The sequence below is a fragment of the Schistocerca gregaria genome, chromosome 2 (assembly GCF_023897955.1).
Source record: "Schistocerca gregaria isolate iqSchGreg1 chromosome 2, iqSchGreg1.2, whole genome shotgun sequence".
NCBI classification, from domain to species: domain Eukaryota; kingdom Metazoa; phylum Arthropoda; class Insecta; order Orthoptera; family Acrididae; genus Schistocerca; species Schistocerca gregaria.
This window is the reverse complement of record NC_064921.1, coordinates 491,624,943-491,646,710: the sequence shown is the minus strand read 5'-3', so window position 1 is coordinate 491,646,710 and position 21,768 is coordinate 491,624,943. Positions and strand designations below refer to the sequence as shown.

General features: G+C 43.6%; 1 protein-coding gene across 1 annotated transcript in view; it reads right to left on the bottom strand.

The window, feature by feature from the left end:
- Window positions 1-11,940, bottom strand: part of LOC126336194 (brachyurin-like) — a 45,162-nt gene extending 33,222 nt beyond the window's left edge. The window contains exon 1 of the mRNA XM_049999701.1: window positions 11,872-11,940. Coding sequence (XP_049855658.1) covers window positions 11,872-11,922 — 51 coding nt within the window. The 5' untranslated portion in view covers window positions 11,923-11,940. The remainder of the gene's footprint in view (window positions 1-11,871) is intronic.
- Between the last annotated feature and the right edge of the window lie 9,828 nt (window positions 11,941-21,768).

Here is a 21,768-nt window from a genome sequence, read left to right as displayed (position 1 = left end):
AAAATGAGGATAATGGAATGTAGTCGAATTAAGTCAGGTGATGTTGAGGGTATTAGGTTAGGAAATGAGACACTTAAAGTAGTAAAGGAGTTTTGCTATTTGGGGAGCAAAGTAACTGATGATAGTCGAAGTAGAGAGGATATAAAATGTAGACTGACAATGGCAAGGAAAGCGTTTCTGAAGAAGAAAAATTTGTTAACATCGTGTATAGATTTAAACGTCAGGAAGTCGTTTCTGAAAGTATTTGTATGGAGTGCAGCCATGTATGAAAGTGAAACATGGACGATAAATAGTCTGAACAAGAAGAAAATAGATGCTTTCGAAATGTGATGTTACAGAAGAATGCTGAAGATTATATGGGTAGATCACAAAACTAATGAGGAGGTATTGAATAGAATTGGGGAGAAGAGGAGCTTGTGGAACAACTTGACTAGAAGAAGGGATCGGTTGGTAGGACATGTTCTGAGACATCGAGGTATCACCAATTTAGTATTGGAGGGCAGTGTGGAGGGTAAAAATCGTAGAGGGAAACCAAGAGATGAATACACTAAGCAGATTCAGAAGGATGTAGGTTGCAGTAGGTACTGGGAGATGAAGAAGCTTGCACAGGATAGAGTAGCATGGAGAGCTGCACCAAACCAGTCTCACGACTGAAGACCACAACAGCAATGCAGCCTAGTTTTGAGGGTGGCAGTTGAAACTCCCTGTGGCTTTCACCAATGTTCACACTGGAGAGGATGGGATCGCCCAGTATATGAAAGAAGAGATTATAATTCGGACTTTATTGACTGGCCCATTGACTGCATTTGGAGCCGGAGTGAAGCAACGAGGAGGTCCCTACTGATTGTGGCTGTTGTTCTAAGGACTGTGGGTCGCGTAGCACACTCGGCAGCTACAGATTTCAGACTACAGTGAAAGTACTCGGCTTTCTTTTCGTGAGATCTGTGTCTAGAACTATGTTGCGAATTACTGACGTTGACGGCAGTAGTTAGAAGTTTGTCGTGTTCATATTACAGGCAGTGAAACATATCACGGACTTGGCTTGCGTTGAAACCTGTTATTCGGACTCTTCTGGTTGCCGTCCATTCCGGTACGTATCGTGAGCCACATGACTGATATACTGCACAGATTTTATTTTGTAGAGCAGGTTCCCATTAGTCACATATTACGTACCCACAAATTTCCTGAGCGTATTTCCTCTTGACTATTTTGAGAGCTTCTGGTACCATTGAATGACAGTCATGGCGTGTGACTGTTCTGCTTATTTGACAATAAATAGGCACCTTAGTCTGTCTGCGGTAGCCCTAAGTACATTTTCTGTGTATTCGAGTTTCTAAGTTCTTAAGTTCAGTCAGATTTAGTCGATGGTTCCTACTAGTTTGAATGTATTTCCTGAAGGTGACTTGAGCTGTATGCGTTACAGGTTCTCACCCAGCTACTGCTTAAATTTTGAATAAAAATTATCAGCAATGGCATCCGAAGATTTCTGGCCTAAGAAGTCACCCTCGCTCTGTTAATGGGCTTGTCAGATAGTCAGAGGAGCGGACGGAGGTTCAGGGCACTCACATGCCCTTGGGATGGAAAACATCACGTAAAAGGTGGAAGAGTAAGCTATGACAACGGTATGAGGTTACAGAAGGCAAAGAAAACCATTCCATTAAAGATACAGAATGTATATCCACGGGGCACGTGGCCTGTACCTGAAAAAATGCCATGATGTTTTTCTCCAATGGCAAAAGATTCCAGATTAGTCCTCCATTCGGATGTCGGGAGGAAACTGCCAAAGGCGAGGTGACCATGAGAAAGATATGGAATTGTCAATGACAGAATAACATTTGCCGAGTCGGAGCTTAGAATGTCAGAAGTTTTGACGTAGTAGGAAAAATACAAAATACATATGAATGGGAAATGTAAAGACTCACCCTAAATGCAGTAGGGACCGTTGAAGTGAAATGATAAGAACTGCTAGTTAGATGAATATTGGGAACTATCAACGACAGCAGAAATTGGTATAACAGGGATAGGACTCATTTTCAATAGGAAATTAGGTTAGAGAGCAAGCTACTGTGAACAGTTCACTGACAGGGATGTTCTCATCAGATCCGACAGCAAACCAACGCCAACCACAATAGTGCAGTTGTACACGCGATCGTCGTAAGCAGAAGATGAAGTTACGGAGAGAGTATTTAAGAATGCTGAACGGATAATTCAGTATGTCGTGTGAGATTAAAATCTAGTAATCCTAGAGGATTGGAATGCAGCTGTAGGGAAAGGAAAAGAAGAAAGAATTCCGGGAGAATACGGCCGTGGCGATAGGAGGGAGAGAGGATAATGACTGATTGAGTACTGCAGTAAATTTCAGACCGTAATAGCGAATGCTCTGTTCAAAAATTACAACAGAGAAAATATGCTTCGAAAAGGAGACACGTGAAGAATTCAGCTAGATTTCATTATGGTCAGACAGAGTCCCAGAAATCAGGTTTTCGATTGTAAGATGTAACTAGCTGCAGGTAAAGACTCAGATGCCGGCAGCGGTGGTCTCGCGGTTCTAGGCGATCCGCGACTGCTACGGTCGCAGGTTCGAATCCTGCCTCGGGCATGGATGTGTGTGATGTCCTTAGGTTAGTTAGGTTTAAGTAGTTCTAAGTTCTAGGGGACTGATGACCACAGATGTTAAGTCCCATAGTGCTCAGAGCCAATTGAACCATTTTTAAAGACTCAGATCACAATTTAATAAGTAATGATGGTGAGTAGACTGAAGTACAGACTGAAGTTTAAGAGAATCGTCCGGAAAAATCATTGTGGAAGGAAAAGGGACAAAGGTAACTGTGAAGAAACCTGGGTAACGGAAGAAATACTTCAACTGATCAGTGAAAGACGGAAAAGATAAGAATTCAACAATGTAAATCCCTTACGAATGAAATAAATAGAAAGAGGAGGGCAGCGAAGGTAAAGATGCTGCGGGAGAGATGTGAAGAAATGGGAAAAGAAATGATTGTCGGGAGGATATACCAAATTAAGAAGGACCCTCAGCGAAATCGTGTGCTCCCTGCCGCCGATGGAAAAGCAGCTGCCAGCAGAAAGTCGTATACTCCTAGCTCACTCATTTGTTACATAATTTAATTATTAATTTCTTTGCGTGTTTTTGGTACTTACATTGTTTAATTCATAAATTTCGGGCGTATTATAGTATTTGAGAGTTGTAGCATCGCGTTTTAGTACCTGAATAGTGTTAAATCGCGTAGTCTCCTTCCGCCGCCAAGCAGTGCGTCAGCAGTGCGCAAGTAGCGGCATTACTGCATTTACTAGGCAATCTTGTACTATAATAACCGTTTAAATTTTGTGTCGACTTGTTTGTGCTCTCTGTAGATTAGTTCAGACGTACTTTGCACAACAGTTTTTAGCATGGATAGGGACTGCAACTGCTGTGTTCGGATGCAGGCTGAGTTGGCATCCCTTCGCTCCCAGCTTCAGGCAGTGTTGGCTTCGGTCACACAGCTTGAGGCTGTTGCCAATGGGCATCACTGTGGAGGTCCGGATGGGGGTTTGTCTGGGACGGGCAGATCGTCCCACGCATCCCCCAATCGGACTACGTCTGTGGCTGCCCGGGATACTGCCCACATTGAGGCTGATCGCTCACCTGTGGCAGAGTGGGAGGTCGTCTCGAGGTGTGGCAGGGGGCGAAAGACATTCCAGAGGGCTGAACGGAAGGCCTCGCCAGTTTGTCTGACGAACTGGTTTCAGGCGCTGTCTCCGGCTGATGCTGATCTTCGACCGGAGATGGCTACTTGTCCTGTTCCAGAGGTTGCCCCTCAGTATGCAAGATCCGGGCAGTCGCAGAGGGTGGGCTTACTGGTAGTTGGGAGCTCCAACGTCAGGCGCGTAATGGGGCCTCTTAGGGATATGGCAGCAAGAGAGGGGAAGAAAACCAATGTGCACTCCGTGTGCATACCGGGGGGAGTCATTCCAGATGTGGAAGGGGGCCTTCCGGATGCCATGAAGGGTACAGGGTGCACCCATCTGCAGGTGGTCGCTCATGTCGTCACCAATGATGTGTGTCGCTATGGATCGGAGGAAATCCTCTCTGGCTTCCGGCGGCTATCTGATTTGGTGAAGAGTGCTAGTCTCGCTAATGGGATGAAAGCAGAGCTCACCATCTGCAAGCATCGTCGACAGGACTGACTGCGGACCTTTGGTACAGAGCCGAGTGGAGGGTCTGAGTCAGAGGCCGAGACGGTTTGCGACCGTATGGGCTGGAGATCCTCGACTTGCGCCATAGGGTGGTGGGGTTTCGGGTTCCGCTGGATAGGTCAGGAGTCCACTACACGCAGCAAGTGGCTACACTGGTAGCAGGGGTTGTGTGGCGTGGACTGGGAGGTTTTTTTTTTAGGTTAGATGGCCTCGGACAAGTACAGAAAGAGCCTCAAAGGGTGCGGGGCAAAGTCAGGACATGCGGGGACCAAGCAGCAATCGGTATTGTAATTGTAAACTGTCGCAGCTGCATTGGTACAGTACCGGAACTTCAAGCGTTGATAGAAAGTACCGAAGCTGAAATCGTTATAGGTACAGAAAGCTCGCTGAAGCCAGAGATAAATTCAGCCGAAATTTTTACAAAGGCACAGACGGTGTTTATAAAGGGTAGATTGCATGCAACCGGTGGTGGCGTGTTTGTCGCTGTTAGTAGTAGTTTATCCTGTAGTGAAGTAGAAGTGGATAGTTCCTGTGAAATATTATGGATGGAGGTTACACTCAACAACCGAGCTAGGTTAATAATTGGCTCCTTTTACCGACCTCCCGACTCAGCAGCTTTAGTGGCAGAACAACTGAGAGAAAATTTGGAATACATTTCACATCAATTTTCTCAGCATATTATAGTCTTAGATGGAGATTTCAGTTTACCAGATATAGACTGGGACACTCAGATGTTTAGGACAGGTGGTAGGGACAGAGCATCGAGTGACATTATATTGAGTGCACTATCAGAAAATTACCTCGAGCAATGAAACAGAGTACCGACTCGTGGAGATAACATCTTGGACCTACTGATAACAAACAGACCCGAACTTTTCGACTCTGTAAGTGCAGAACAGGGAATCAGTGATCATAAGGCCGTTACAGCATCCCTGAATATTGAAGTTAATAGGAATATAAAAAAAGGGAGGAACGTTTATCTGTTTAGCAAGAGTAATAGAAGGCAGATTTGAGACTACCTAACAGATCAAAACGAAAATTTCTGTTCCGACACTGACAAAGTTGAGTGTTTATGGAAAAAGTTTAAGGCAATTGTAAAATGCGTTTTAGACAGGTACGTGCCGAGTAAATCTGTGAGTGACGGGAAAAACGCACCATGGTTCAACAACAAAGTTAGGAAACTACTGCGAAAGCAAAGAGAGCTTCACTCCAAGTTTAAATGCAGCCAAAACCTCTTAGACGAACAGAAGCTAAACGAGGTCAAAGTTAGCCTAAGGAGGGCTATGCGTGAAGCGTTCAATGAATTCATTCGAAAGTAAAATTCTATGTACCGACTTGACAGAAAATCCTAGGAAGTTCTGGTCTTACGTTAAATCAGTAAGTGGCTCGAAACAGCATATCCAGACACTCCGGGATGATGATGGCATTGAAACAGATGATGACAAGCATAAAGCTGAAATACTAAACACCTTTCTCCAAAGCTGTTTCACAGAGGAAGCCCGCACTGCACTTCCTTCTCTAAATCCTCGCACAAACGAAAAAATGGCTGACATCGAAATAAGTGTCCAAGGAATAGAAAAGCAACTGGAATCACTCAACAGAGGAAAGTCCACTGGACCTGACGGGATACCAATTCGTTTCTACACAGAGTACGCGAAAGCACTTGCCCCCCTTCTAACAGCCGTGTACCGCAAGTCTCTAGAGGAACGAAAGGTTCCAAATGATTGGAAAAGAGCACAGGTAGTCCCAGTCTTCAAGAAGGGTCGTCGAGCAGATGCGCAAAACTATAGAGCTATATCTCTGACGTCGATCTGTTGTAGAATTTTAGAACATGTCTTTTGCTCGAGTATCATGTCGTTTTTGGAAACCCAGAATCTACTCTGTAGGAATCAACATGGATTCCGGAAACAGCGATCGTGTGAGACCCAACTAGCTTTATTTGTTCATGAGACCCAGAAAATATTAGATACAGGCTCCCAGGTAGATGCTATTTTCCTTGACTTCCGGAAGGCTTTCGATACAGTTCCGCATTGTCGCCTGATAAACAAAGTAAGAGCCTACGGAATATCAGACCAGCTGTGTGGCTGGATTGAAGAGTTTTTAGCAAACAGAACACAGCATGTTGTTATCAATGGAGAGACGTCTACAGACGTTAAAGTAACCTCTGGCGTGCCACAGGGGAGTGTTATGGGACCATTGCTCTTCACAATATATGTAAAGGACCTAGTAGATACTGTCGGAAGTTCCATGCGGCTTTTCGCGGATGATGCTGTAGTATACAGAGAAGCTGCAGCATTAGAAAATTGTAGCGAAATGCAAGAAGATCTGCAGCGGATAGGCACTTGGTGCAGGGAGTGGCAACTGACCCTTAACATAGACAAATGTAATGTATTGCGAATACATAGAAAGAAGGATCCTTTATTGTATGATTATATGATAGCGGAACAAACACTGGTAGCAGTTACTTCTGTAAAATATCTGGGAGTATGCGTGCGGAACGATTTGAAGTGGAATGATCATATAAAATTAATAGTTGGTAAGGCGGGTACCAGGTTGAGATTCATTGGGAGAATCCTTAGAAAATGTAGTCCATCAACAAAGGAGGTAGCTTACAAAACACTCGTTCGACCTGTACTTGAGCATTTCTCATCAGTGTGGAATCCGTACCAGGTCGGGTTGACGGTGTAAATGGAGAAGATCCAAAGAAGAGCGGCGCGTTTCGTCACAGGGTTATTTGGTAACCGTGACAGCGTTACGGAGATGTTTAGCAAACTCAAGTGGCAGACTCTGTAAGAGAGGCGCTCTGCATCGCGCTGTAGCTTGCTGTCTAGGTTTCGAGAGGGTGCGTTTCTGGATGAGGTATCAAATATATTGCTTCCCCCTACTTATACTTCCCGAGGAGATCACAAATGTAAAATTAGAGAGATTCGTGCGCGCACGGAGGCTTCCCGCCAGTCGTTCTTCCCGCGAACCATATGCAACTGAAACAGAAAAGGGAGGTAATGACAGTGGCACGGAAAGTGCCCTCCGCCACTCACCGTTGGGTGGTTTGCGGAGTATAAATGTAGATGTAGATGTAGAAATTGAAAGCAAGGGTGGCAACATTATGAGTGAAATAGTAATTCTACTTTTAAACGAAAAGGAGAGAGAAGATGTTTGGAAAGAGAATATTGAAGGTCTTTACGAGGGGCAGGACTTAGTTGAGGACGCGATAGAAGAAGAAATTGGAGTCGATATACAAGAAGTAGGCGATCCAGTAATGGAATTTAAAAGAGCCACGGAAGACTTGAGATCAAATAAGGCAGAAGGGATAGATAACATCCCATCGGAATTTCTAAAATCATCGGGTGAAGGGGCAGCAAAACGACTATTTTGCGTGTAAGAGATATGATACTGGCGACGTACCATCAGTCTTTCGGAAAAGTGTCATCCACACAATTCCAAAGACAATTCCGACGTCACCCGGCAGGAAACCGTAAGTTATTAGAACATTCGATTCGCCGGGAAAATTTAAGGTCTCACATCAAGCGCGAGAAGTATCGCAGAATCAGTTTAACATATGATGCATCCAATTGCTAATAAGAATAATATGTAGTAGAATGAGAAAATGAACCGTGACAAGGCTCCTGAGACCGCACGGCTTCCCCGCGCGGCGCGCAAATAAAGAATCGTACATGTTATCTCGGATGAACGTGCCAGGAGTTCCTCATCATTGTCCTAACCACAACGCTTTATCAGTATCTTGTGAAGAATAAGATGGCAGACATCTTTGTTGGTTTTTCGCATCCATTTCTCCTTCGTCACACAAATTCTCCATCGAATCATTGATTTTTCCACCCTTGTCATTCTCAGTGAACACCTAGGTACACCCAGGACACCAGACTCCAGCAGCATCATTATTTCCCGATTGTACAGCTATAAACAAAATATCCTCTCTCCCTAGGAAATCTTAACACATGACCGATGTCAACCCATGGAATCTGCCAAGACATTTATTCCTCTTACCTTCTCTAACCCATTCCTTCTCATAGTTACTTCACATTCCTTTAATCAACTTCTCAACTCTATTGACAAAATTCTTCCTTCCTCCCATACGAAACACCCATCACGCCAGCGCAGAAACAATATGCCACTCCTTATCTATCCTTGGTCCGTATCTCTTGGTCTTGCGGTAGCGTTCTCTATTTCTGCGCACTGGGTCCCGGGTTCGATTCCCGGCGGAGTCAGGGACTTTCTCTGCCTCGTGATGTCTGGGTGTTGTGTCGTCTTCATCATCATTATTCATCCCCATTACGGTCGCAGGAAGGCAATGGCACATTACCTCTGCTAGGACCTTGCCTAGTCAGCAGCGCGCGGCTCCCGCATCGTCTCCTACACTCGTCGGAGTATGGGACCTCATCATCATCATCTATCCTTGGCCGGTGCAACTCCTTCGCGCGCATGGTTATGATCGTTTTCAATTAAGACAACAATGTCTGTGTGGAAAGCTCATCGGTACATAAGAGCTTTTTAGGGGGGGGGGGGGGGGGCGGGGCGTTCACGAAATTGCCCGAAAACGTCAATTTTCAGTTTATTTGTTACTTTTTAGTAGAACTCATGAACAATAAGTACCCAAAGTTTTCAATGATGAAATCGTATCCGAAGTGTGACACGACCTTCCCGCCACACCCAGTTTTCGAAGCAACACTTCTTTACTAGTTCGGCGAAGAAGATGCTTCCAAACAGTATCCTGGATTTTGTTAAGCCCACTTACAGCTTTCTGGCCCATCCAGAACTTCTAAAAAGTGTGTTTGTCGTAAAATTCAGAATACAGATGAGTCTCTAAATTCACTCGTATGGGAACAATGACCCTTAAACCATATTTTTGTCTGCCACAGTTGTTAGAAGTGCAACTTATGATGCAGTTCTTGCATTTAATGACGGAAACGTAAAGAGGGTGGACGTATTAGAGAGAAGGAGCTTTAAGATAGGAAATTTCACTCAAGACCTCTTGAGAAAAATAGATTTACAGCGCCTCTCCGCAACTGAAAAGTCAGTAAGACCTGGTAAAGGAACCAAAAGTGAAGCCTTGATGGGAAAGAGGACCCTGAGTACAAAAAATGGTTCAAATGTCTGAGCACTATGCGACTTAACTTCTGAGGTCATCAGTCGCCTAGAGCTTAGAACTAATTAAACCTAAGTAACCTAAGGACATCACACACATCCATGTCCGAGGCAGAATTCGAACCTGCGATCGTAGCGGTCGCTCGGTTCCAGATTGTAGCGCCTAGAACCGCACGGCCACTCCGGCCGACGCCAGAGTACAAATCTGAGGTCTTCCAAAGAGGTAACATTAAAAAGAAACGTTAGATTGAACTACAAATGGCTTTTCCTGAAAACTATGCTTTTGTAAAGTTTGTGTACCTTTATGTCTGACTCTTCGAAGTCTAGGATTATGTTATTTGGTATACTTATTTCTATAAATCCAATACATGTTGTCTCAAGAGAAAATTATGAAATTCTGCGTGTAAGCTGAGATATGGGGCAAAGTACTTGGGAGTTTGCATGAAATTTATGTTACGCTTACAGAATTATAATTAAAAATTATTAAAGTTCTCCTATCTGACGTACTCAGAAAACATCATGGGGGAAGCTTACAGTACGAAAAGAGATTAAGCAGAGAACATTTCTTGTGAAATCTCTAGAAACGTTTTGAGAAAAAGATACATATATTATTATTTGAAAATTTTAAATTTCATACAAAAGTTAATATATGTAATCCCAGGAACTTAACTGTTAGTGTGTTAGTTTCATTTAAAAGATGATCCAAAATTTCATTGCCATATCTTGAAAATCGTGGATTTGGTGCATCTTTAAATTCTATGTGTTATTCATGAACATCGTCCCTTAATAGTTTTAAGAGACGTTGTAAATATGCATAATTTTTAAATTATGATATCAGTTTTTGTTATATTTAAAGTTGTTTGGCTGAAGAATGGAATACCGAACTGCTGCCAACACATAACCGCTATTTAGCGGTAAGAAAGACGAATGACAGTATTAGTTTCACTGATGACGAAATGGCTCTACTGCTGAACCTCCTAAATATGGAGAGCCACTGGCAGTCACATAGAGCAGTCACCGTCAAATGTAAATGTCGTGTGACTAGGGCCTCCAGGCGGGTAGACCGCCGGGTGCAAGTCTTTCGATTTGACGTCACTTCTGCGACTTGCGCGTCGATGGGGATCAAATGATAATGATTAAGACAACACAACACTCAATCCCTGAGCTGATAAAATCTCCGACCAGCCGGGAATCGAACCTGGACCCTGAGGATTGACATTCTGTCGCGCTGACCACTCACTAGGGAACCTCCCCATCGCAGCCCCCTCAAATTTAGTTATAAGTTGGCACAGAGGATAGGCCTTGAAAAACTGAACACAGATCAATCGAGAAGAAAGGAAGAAGTTGTGTGGAAGTATGAAAAAAACCAGCAAAATATGCAAACTGAGTAGTCCATGCGCAAGATAAGCAACATAAAGGATAATCTGAGCTCAGGAGCGCCGTGGTCCCGTCGTTAGCGTGAACAGCTGCGGAACGAGAGGTTCAAGTCTTCCCTCAAGTGAAAAGTTTAATTTTTTATTTTCAGACAATTATTATCTGTCCGTCCGTCCATCCGATACGAGGTAACTGCGCCATAGTAAGGGGACGCTACACCTAAACAAACATCGAAACCCACTGCGTCAGTCGACTACAGCGGCCGGCCGCGGTGGTCTAGCGGTTCTAGGCGCTCAGTCAGGAACCGCGCGACTGCTACGGTCGCAGGTTCGAATCCTGACTCGGGCGTGGATGTACGTGATGTCCTTAGGTTAGTTAGGTTTAAGTAGTTCTAAGTTCTATGGGACTGATGACCATAGATGTTAAGTCCCATAGGGCTCAGACCCATTTGAACCATTTTTTTAAATTTTTTTTTTACTACAGCGCACGGAAGAGTATTCCTGCTGACGAGGCTCCCTGGCTGGCAGTTGACTCTTCGCTACTTTGGGCGAGAGTGCATTAAATACGTGAGATGTATTCCGTGGGGTTTTGCGGTGCGGTCGCAAAAGAAAGACACTAATTACAGTGAACAGAGACGTCAATGAACGAACGGATAGATCATAACTTTGCGAAAATGAAGAACGTAAACTTTTTACTCGAGAGAAGACTTGAACCAAGGACCTCTCGTTCCGCAGCTGTTCAAACTAAACACGGGACCACGCCGCTCCTAAGTTCACACTCTCCTTGATGTTGTCTATCTTGCGCATAGACTACTCAGTTTGTATATTTTGCTTATTTTTTTCATAGTTCCACACAACTTCTTCCTGTTTTCTCGATTGATCTGTGTTCAGTTTTTCAAGGCCTATCCACTATGCCAACTTATAACTAAATCTGAGGCGGGTGCGATGGGGAGGTTCCCTTGTCAGCTACCGAGGGCGGAGTCAACACAAGATTAATAAAGGCAGAGCGGAACCCGATGCATTGTGCGATAGACTGCCTATTCTGTTGTGGATTTCCTCTTTAATCCGTCTAATTCAACTCGGAATAAGTGTCAGGTATTACCTTTGAGTGTTTCAAGCCGAAATGTCTTTCCGTGAGACGAATAAAAACATCGAAGAATTATTACACAGTGCAGCCGCACACGATGTTCGCTGGAGGACCCACCTGGGCTGCCGCGGCAGTGGCGACGAGAACAAAAGCCTGCAGCAGCAACATGGCGACGCAGTGCGCGTGGCGGCCGGCGCGCCGCCACATATACCCAGCCGGTCACGCGACGCAGCGCGCTCGCCCACCACTTATCTTAATCCCGCTTCCGCGGCGCGAGAACGCTTTCATTCTTCAGCAGTCTCACTGATCATCTTGAGCCTCCTTCATTTAGATACCAGAGATTACAGTCGGTACTGTGCAAGACTTTATTATGTCCAGAGGATTAACTTTCAATCGACAGCAAAACTACTGAATTTCTCCTCAAATAGCGGTGTAGTAAATTTGAAGAGTTTGGCGACCAGGGCAGTAGCGTAAACTCATGTTGGCGTTTTTCGAACCACGCACGCACACTACGAGCTGTGTGAAACGTTGCATTGTGCTTCTGGTAGACGACATCGGGCCGAGGAGAAACAAACTGCATGTAGAGGTGGTCTTGGTCTCCAGGGATAGATACTGTTGTGGTTGGCAGGAGAGCCAACACCGAGTTACTAGAGGAGGCCGAAAGGCACGCGTTTTAGCTCACGCAGGCTGGCGTGAGGTCTAGAACAGGACAAGGAAATTAGAATTTAGAAAAACGGACGTAGCTGGTGGAATACTTAACTTTAATCCATTAATGATTAACGTCGGTCTTGACGGTACATGATTCACAATATCAATAATAACTGATAATGGCGCCTTGCTAGGTCGTAGCAAATGACGTAGCTGAATGCTATGCTAAACTAACTTCTCGGCAATTGAGATCGTAAGTATGCAGTGAACCATCGCTAGCAAAGTCGGCTGTACAACTGGGGCGAGTGCTAGGAAGTCTCTCTAGACCTGCCGTGTGGCGGCGCTCGGTCTGCAATCACTGATAGTGGCGACACCCGGGTCCGACGTATACTACCGGACCGCGGCCGATTTAGAGACTGCCACCCAGCAAGTGTGGTGTCTGGCGGTGACACCACAGATACATATTTGTGTTGATCCACAGAGTTTTTCAGAATGACGAGATCACGAAAACATTTCCCAGACCATGACAATTTTCGCAGGGTGTTTACCTTGGTACTTTTCACGCCGTACACGTCAGCAGCCATCTGTTCAACTGGTTCAAATAGCTCTGAGCACTATGGGACCTAACTTCTAAGGTCATCAGTCCCCTAGAACTTAGAACTACATAGCCATGGGGCATAAAACGTGGTACATTTGAAAAGGCCTTTCAGTGGACGTCAAGTTGCGGTACTGACGTGCAAATTCCAAATGGTTCACATGGCTCTGAGCACTATGGTACATAACATCTGAGGTCATCAGTCCCCTAGAACTTAGAACTACTTAGACCTAACTAACCTAAGGACATCAACACACATCCATGCCCAAGGCCAGATTCGAACCTGCGACCGGAACGGTCGCGCGGTTCCAGACTGTAGCGCCTAGAACCGCTCTCTCACCCCGGCCGGCTGCAAATACCACCCTTCGTCGCCATGAATAGCAATCAGCATGAGTCCATGAACAGGCGCCTGCTGCGGAACCCAACACGCACCATCGTTCGGTGAACGGTCATTCAGGAGACACTGTTCGTAGCTCCTTGGTTCACCTAGGCGGGCAGTTGATCAACAGCTGTAAGCCTATTCGCCAATAGACTTCTCCACAGCCGTCGTTCACCTTTGCCATCTAAGGCCTGTGGTGAACCACAGTTGCCTCGGTGTCGGTTTCGGATGGTGCCATTTTGTAATGTACGGTAATGGAAATAAGCGTTTGGCGTCATTGGCCGGGAGGCCTCTTACGGGACAGGTTCAGTCGCATTGGTGCAGGTCTTATTACACTCGACGCCACACTGGGCGACCTGCGCGTCGGATGCGGATGAAATGATGAAAAGACAACACAACACCCAGTCCCTGAGCGGAGAAAATCCCCTACCCAGCCGGGAAACGAACCGAGGCCTCTTAGGACGGCAGTCCGTCACGCTGGCCATTCAGCTATGGGGGCGGACTTACTGTACGCTGTACTTCAACCACGGCGGCATGCAAGTAGTTTACAAACATAGCCGTTTCGGAAATGCTTCCATCATTGGCTCGAAAGCCAATAATCAAGCCATTTCGCCGGCTGTTGTGGCCGAGGGTTCTAGGCGCTTCAGTCCGGTACCGCGCTGCTGCCACGGTTTGCGGTTCGAATCCTGCCTTGGGCATGGATGTGTGTGGTGTCCTTAGGTTAGATAGGTTTAGGTAGTTCTAAGTGTAGGAGACTAATCCAATAGTGCTCAGAGCCACCAAGCTATTTTGGACGTCAGATTAATTGCTCCGTTTCTACATCACAACGACTGTATTGTTTACTGCGTCCCCCCCTCCCCCTCTGACATTTATATACCCTCCACTGCTAATGTTGTCACTAGCCGTCTGTGAGTGGCTGTTGCACATTGACGTCGTACATAGGCGTTGTTCACGCTACTTTGACTGGAATGTTTATTTGCCACTGTGAGTCAAGGAACTTCCATCTCAAATCTGGCTATTGTTGTCGCCGTCTCACTGGGCACAAATTTATGGGGTAGTTGTTTCAGAACGAGAAAAGTACACAAGTTTATGAGTATTCCTGAAATTGCCTGTTTTGTTTATGGAGGAGACAGTGAGTGAGTGAGTGAGTGAGAGAGAGAGAGAGAGAGAGAGAGACTGACAGCTGCTTTGTGACGCCACTGGACTGTTAGTCTGCAATTGGTTATACAGGGTGAGCTTGAATTCAAACTAAAAAATTCCGGAAATAGTTCAGAATTATCTTCTATTTTCGTACAAGGGACGTCTAGTCTTCAGCGGGTCGTTACAAAGTAATTACATTTCATGTGATTTCTTAACCTTATTTATCTTTTAATTTGGATTCAACTGAACACATCTAAACAAGAGTGTAAGTTCCGACGGTAAGCGGTATGTGTCCTGTTTCTAAACTAATTTGTTCCACTCATTCACGGTATCTACTGTTGTAACAGTAATTCCCACTTCACTCTAGGGCCTCAATCTTGAATTCATTAGTACTCGGTTCTAGGTTAGGGTTTGTATTTCCTTAAGTGTTAGTTATACGTTGGCTGTGATACGGGGCATTATGGTTTAGCTTCTGGTCGCTAAGCAGCTCTTGCATGAGTTCACTGAATGCGATGGAAGCGCGACATATCGACGCTATGCTGAACTGTTCCCACAGCGACCGCACCCACATCACAGTATTTTTACATCTGTCTACAGGTTGTTGCATTATTCTGTGTTTTGTGATTGGTGATTGAGCAATACATACTTCTTTAATTGTTGTGAATGCATTTACACTCTACAAAGATAATATATTACTATTCTAAAGGAGTCATATCAGACCAAAGGACTCATAGACGGTGCCCACATTAGTGTGACTGAAACGTCTATTTGCCGTTGTGAGTGAAGGAACTTCCATCAATATTCAGAAAATATCCCTGCACAATCTCTGAAATTTTTTTGCGTGAAGTTCCGATTTATCCCGTAAATCAGTTGCTTGCATATGTACAACTAAATGTGGGACTGTATGCTGACAGATTCGCATATTTATGGGCTATTCTTGAATGAGGTGGCTTCCTCATGACCTAGCGTCCAGCGCATTGAAAAATCAGCGGTACCGATTTATCTTCATGATATCGCCTACTGAAATAGGCCCAGTGATAAAATACCTAAATCTTGGCATGCTCTACATGTAGAAAATGGACGCTAATGGAAGTGGCAGTGGAGGAAGTTATTGGGCAACTTCAGCAACAGTCAAATTAACAACGAGATCTTGAATCAACATGGCCGTAGTCTTATATAGTCTTCTGCTTTTTAAGGCAGCTTAACGTTTGCATCCTCTTTATTAATAGTAAATGTTTGACCTAAAAAGTAGATATTCAACAGTCTTTTGTATACATGTTGTTCGTAAATTACCGTAACAAAGTTTCAGGACTGAAGGAGAATGAATAGATAATATTTTCAACAGGAACCTATGTCCGGAAACGTACAATTACCGTTCTACAATGGTTTCAGTTCAGATTTTTAACTCGTCCACTTCTCCTTGAGGAATTGAATAAGCCGTGACGCTGTACAATTATTAGATATCGATTAGAAGGTAAACATAACGAAACATCCATTTATCACTTAAGCACGTTCATTTGTATTAACATTTAAACATTACGTGTTTACGTTATTCCAAAACAAAAAAGAACCTATCATACTGTACGTACACAACGGTACTGATGCACAACAACAGCGTCTCAATGTGGCAACCACCAACGTTGTGTCAGACATTGTTCCCAAGAAACATTTTCTGGTAAACGCTCTCCATCCCACCTGGTGTCTCTTCAGTTTCTAGTGCAGCGGCCAGAACTCCTACCAGAAGATCTTCCTCTGTCTCTATAGGAGTCTCATAAATTAAAACTGACTGCAAGCGACCGTGTGACGTAGCACACGTCATAGTGTCTAATATACAGGGTGGTCCATTGATCGTGACCGGACCAAACATATCAAGAAATAAGTGTCAAACAAAAAAACTACAAAGAACGACACTTGTCTAGCTTGAAGGTGAAACCAGACGGCGCTATGGTTGGCCCGCTAGATGGCGCTGCCATAGGTCAAACGGATATCATCTGCGTTTTTTAAAAAAATAGGAATCCCCTTTTTTATTACATATTCGTGTAGTACGTAAAGAAATATGAATGTTTTAGTTGGGCCACTTTCTTCGCTTTTTGATAGATGGCGCTGTAACAGTCAACAAACATATGGCTCACAATTTTAGACGAACAGTTGGTTACCGGTAGGTCTTTTAAATTAAAATACAGAACGTAGTTACGTTTGAACATTTTATTTCGGCTGTTCTAATGTCATATAAGTACCTTTGTGAACTTTTCATTTCTGAGAACGCATGCTGTGGCAGTGTGATTACCTGTAAATACCACATTAATGCAGTGAATGCTCAAAATTATGTCCGTCAATCTCAATGCATTAGGCAATACGTGTAACGACATTCCTCTCAGCGGCGAGTAGTTCGCCTTCCGTAATGTTTGCACATGCATAGACAATGCGCTGACGTATGTTGTCAGGCGTTGTGGGTGGATCACGATAGCAAATATCCTTCAACTTTCCCCACAGAAAGAAATCCGAGGACGTCAGAGCCGGTGAACGTGCGGGCCATGGTATGGTGTTTCGACGACCAATCCACCTGTCATGAAATATGCTATTCAATACCGCTTAAACCTCACGCGAGCTATGTGCCGGACATCCATCATGTTGGAAGTACATCGCCATTCTGTCATGCAGTGAAACATCTTGTAGTAACGTCGGTCGAACATTACGTAGGAAATCAGCATACATTGCACCATTTAGATTGCCATCGGTAAAATGGGGGTCAATTATCCTTCCTCCCATAATGCCACACCATACATTAACCCTCCAAGGTCGCTGATGTTCTACTTGTCGCGGCCATCGTAGATTTTCCGTTGCCCAATAGTGCATATTATGCCGGCTTACGTTACCGCTGTTGGTGAATGACGCTTCCTCGCTAAATAGAACGCGTGCAAAAAATCTGTCATCGTCCCGTAATTTCTCTTATGCCCAGTAGCAGAATTGTACACGACTTTCAAAGTCGTCGCCATGCAATTTCTGGTGCACAGAAATATGGTGCGGGTGCAATCGAGGTTGATGAGGCATTCTCAACGCCGACATTTTTGAGATTCCCGATTCTCGCGCAGTTTGTCTGCTACTGATGTGCGGATTAGCCGTGACAGCAGCTAAAACACCTACTTGGGCACCATCATTTGTTGCAGGTCGTGGTTGATGTTTCACACGTGGCTGAACACTTCCTGTTTCCTTAAATAACGTAACTAGCCGGTGAACGGCCCGGACACGTGGATGATGTCGTCCAGGATACCGAGCAGCATACATAGCACACGCCCGTTGGGCATTTTTATCACTATAGCCATACATCAACACTATATCGACCTTTTACTCAATTGGTAAACGGTTCATTTTAACACGGGTAATGTATCAATAAGCAAATACCGTCCGCACTGGCGGAATGTTGCGTGATACCACGTACTTATACGTTTGCGACTATTATAGCGCCATCTATCACAAAGCGAAAAAAGTGGACCAACTAAAACATTCGTATTTCTTTACATACTACACGAATGGGTAATAAAAAATGGGGGTTCATATTTTAAGGAAACGCAGTTGATATCATCTTGACCTATGGCAGTGCCATCTACTGGGCCAACCATAGCGCCCTCTGGTTTGTAAATATACTTGAATTAGTGGTTTATATTGAAAATGTCCGAAAGAACAGACACCATATGCATAAAAGTATACTTGAATTAGTGGTTTATATTGAAAATGAAGAATAAAACAAATAATATTACATTAAAAATACACAAAAAATGTAAACGTGCATTATGCGTTAGTAATGGAACATGTTGAACGGGGGAGTACAGAACTATGGTAAAACTGAGTGGAAGCTGCGATATAAAATTTACGTATAAACCGTAAAACGGAATGAAACTTTCCCTTTACGTGAGAGGCAAGCAAGTATTTCATTTAGTGGGGATATATAAGTGGCAACGTGGAACATCAGTTAAAAGAACATACACGTGTGCCACTCCTATATACAAGCATGTCGTTACTGACCAAAAGAGAAAGTAGCGAAACCTTACAGTAGACATTGTCAGAAAGTAATATGCCAGTTAATAGCTATCTGGAATACCACTAAAAGGACACATTAAAAGTGGGGTCAGTTTAAAACGTACTAACTAAAAGACGACAACTAATCGAGGCTTACATGAGACGCATTTTACATCATGAAAAACAGGTAAATTTTGAATTAGTGAGGATGCAGATAAAGACGCAGCACAATAATGCGCCATAGTCATAGGATAAAATGAAAAACATGCAAACTTCTATTAAGAGAGGCCAATTTTACACCTATGTAATATAAATTGGGTAGACCCTGCACTATAAGAAACAGGCATATGCCGTAAATTCGTTAAGCACATTGATGGCCACAAAATAATGGCAAAAAACACTGAGTCAATTGAGAAATATACATATATGGCGTACAGTAATCAGGAACCAGAATGAGAAGGAAATGAGACTGGACGCTGCTTCAAAAAAAGAAAAGTTATGCACCAGTTGTCTGTGAAACATTCCACGCCTATCACAACTGTAGACTAGGTTCTGGATTCCAGTTCGTTTAAACGCACGTTAAGGTAGACGCATTCTGCGAGTAGTGGTAGCCGACCGATCATTTGAGGACGAAATCCGGGCCCATCTTACAACTGCTGTGTCATCAGAGGCCGTTGGGAACCGTCTGCTTGCAGCAGCAGGATTGAGATCAGCTGTGGCTTCGAACAGGCTACCACTGACACGACGACACCGCCAAACATGACCGGTCTGGTGTCGAGAAAGAGTTGACTGGAGAGGGAAATGGCGCTCTGTTGTTTTCAGCGATGAGAGTAGCTTCTCTCCGTATGCGAGCGATGAACGTACACGTGTGTGGCATAGACCTGGTTAGATGCGTATTCTAGAGTACATTCGCCCATGACACATGCGTCATCGTGTGGTGGGATCATCAGTTACGACTCGCTGTTACATGTGGTGTTCCTGCAGGTTAAAGAAACAGTCTCCGCTACGTTGCACCGGCAGTTATTTCCGTGATTCTGCCTTTTCTTCGGCAGAAAGATGAGGTGCTCTTCAGCAAGATAATGCACTTCCTCATACGACTGCGGCGACGCAACGTGCTCGTCGTGGTGTACAATTGAGCACTTTTGGAACATGATGAAGTGGGAACTTTCTTGTTCTCCAGGGTCTGCAAAAACCATTGCTATATTGCAAAAAAAAGAAGAAGAAAAAAGACGCAAAATCGCAGGATGTCATTCGGCACCTTTATGATCTTTCGCATGCGTGAATATATGCATACGTTCCCGCCAGATGGCGATACGTGTGCATTGATGCGACTGTTTCTTTTGGTCCGAATTTATCGTACACTCCTACAATGGTCAACTACCTGTCACCACACTTGTCGATGAAATGAACCTATGCTTGGTGTTACACAGAGAATATTCGCCTAATTTCCGGAGAGTGCAGTGTAGGATCTTGATATTGATAATCAATCATATCAATTACTTTAGATAGCAAAATTTAATATAACAGCAGAAATATATCATAGCCTTGATTTTCAATGTAAGAGGATCACTCATCGTGAGTATACAGTCTTGTTAAGTTGACTTCAGATTAAATAATCGACTGCAATAAATGAAGGAAATACATTGTTTCTGATAAGTAGCTGACTCTGAATGCGTAGCTGCCATAATAATAATAATGAAAACTATCGCATAAAGAACAGGACAAATGGAAAATGAAACAGAACAAAGCAACATAACAAAAATTTGCATTGCAAGCACCAAACCACAACAGATTTATTTTCCATTCACAGGAGATTTCACCATGGACTCCTTGAGAATGTAGACTATGTAACGGCCATTTACAGGGTGTTAAGAAAAATAATCTAGTCAGTACGAGAAGCAGTATAAACTGTTTCAACCGATATCTGTCAATTCCTTTACCCAGAACACTTTCTTAAATTCGTTCTACTGTGTAACCTAAATCATAATTGTTGTTGTAGGTGAACAACGTAATAAGCAACAAACACGTTTTCAGTTTGTCTGTCTTAATTTTCTAACTACATATTGTTTGTATTGTAATTTAAAAGATTATGTCCATCTAGAAATAAAATGCTATGTTAATATTGGCATTTTCTGGTCCTTAAGTGTTGATAAAATCTTTACTTGAGATTAATGTTGTAAAATAACATTTATGTGTACACAGAATTCGTCAGAGAGTTCTTTGGTAGTGCATCAAATCGAAATCCAACCCAGTTAGTATGTTCCACCTTTAAACATTGCAGTAATGAAGTAACGTTCTGTTGCCTGCTGAGTTAATTGCGATTTGAATATCGTTATTTTTTATTGTAAATTGGTTTCAGCATTATTGCCCATTTCGTAAGATTTTGATTGTCGACTGGGCGCGATCTCTAATTGGCAAAAGGTATGAGATGACAGACAGCGCACTATTACGATTTTCTGACTGATGCGGTTATATTTTCAAGATAGAAGCAGTATATTGACTGTTACAGAAAAGGAATTTGGTAAGCTTTTATTTGAAAGAGATAATCCATGCCGTTTCAGATTTTCCTTTTACTTCGTTAAATTTGGCTCCTTGCAGAGGCAGAATTTAGAGTTCAGTTGACGCTGAACGACAATGTGTTCGTATTATGACAAATAAAAGAGGAAACACGTAATTTAAACAAGTTTAATCGACGCCAACGTTGTGATAGAGACAAACCGCTATCACCTACTTAGTTTTTACAGCAGCTTCATTGTCCCTCTAGATTGTAAACACCGTGTCATAGCATTATGGTTTCGGCTAGATGCAATAATTGTAATTTCTGTGTTAAAACGAGTTAGTGTAACACGTTGCACATGAAACTCACAGGATTACAGATCTGAAGATGATTGTACCTAGCCAAAATGGGTAATGATGTGGTACTGCGGTCGGCATGGCTAACAGATAATTGAAAAATAACAGTTTTATTATTCCAAGAAGTGCTAAAGTTAGCGGTGGAGCTGTAGATGCAGGTGGAAGCGATAAGTCAGCATTATATCGATTCTTTAGAGACACTGTTGCAAAATAATCTAGTTTGACACGGATATTTATTGCTGGATTATCCATTCATGACACAAAGACCCAGAGTCCAAGTAACACCTGCCATTGATGTTAAGCCGCGGTTACCTACCTCAGCTGCAGTAGCTGCTAACCGGACAGAGATAAAGGCCACGAGCGAGTACACGTGACTGGAGCT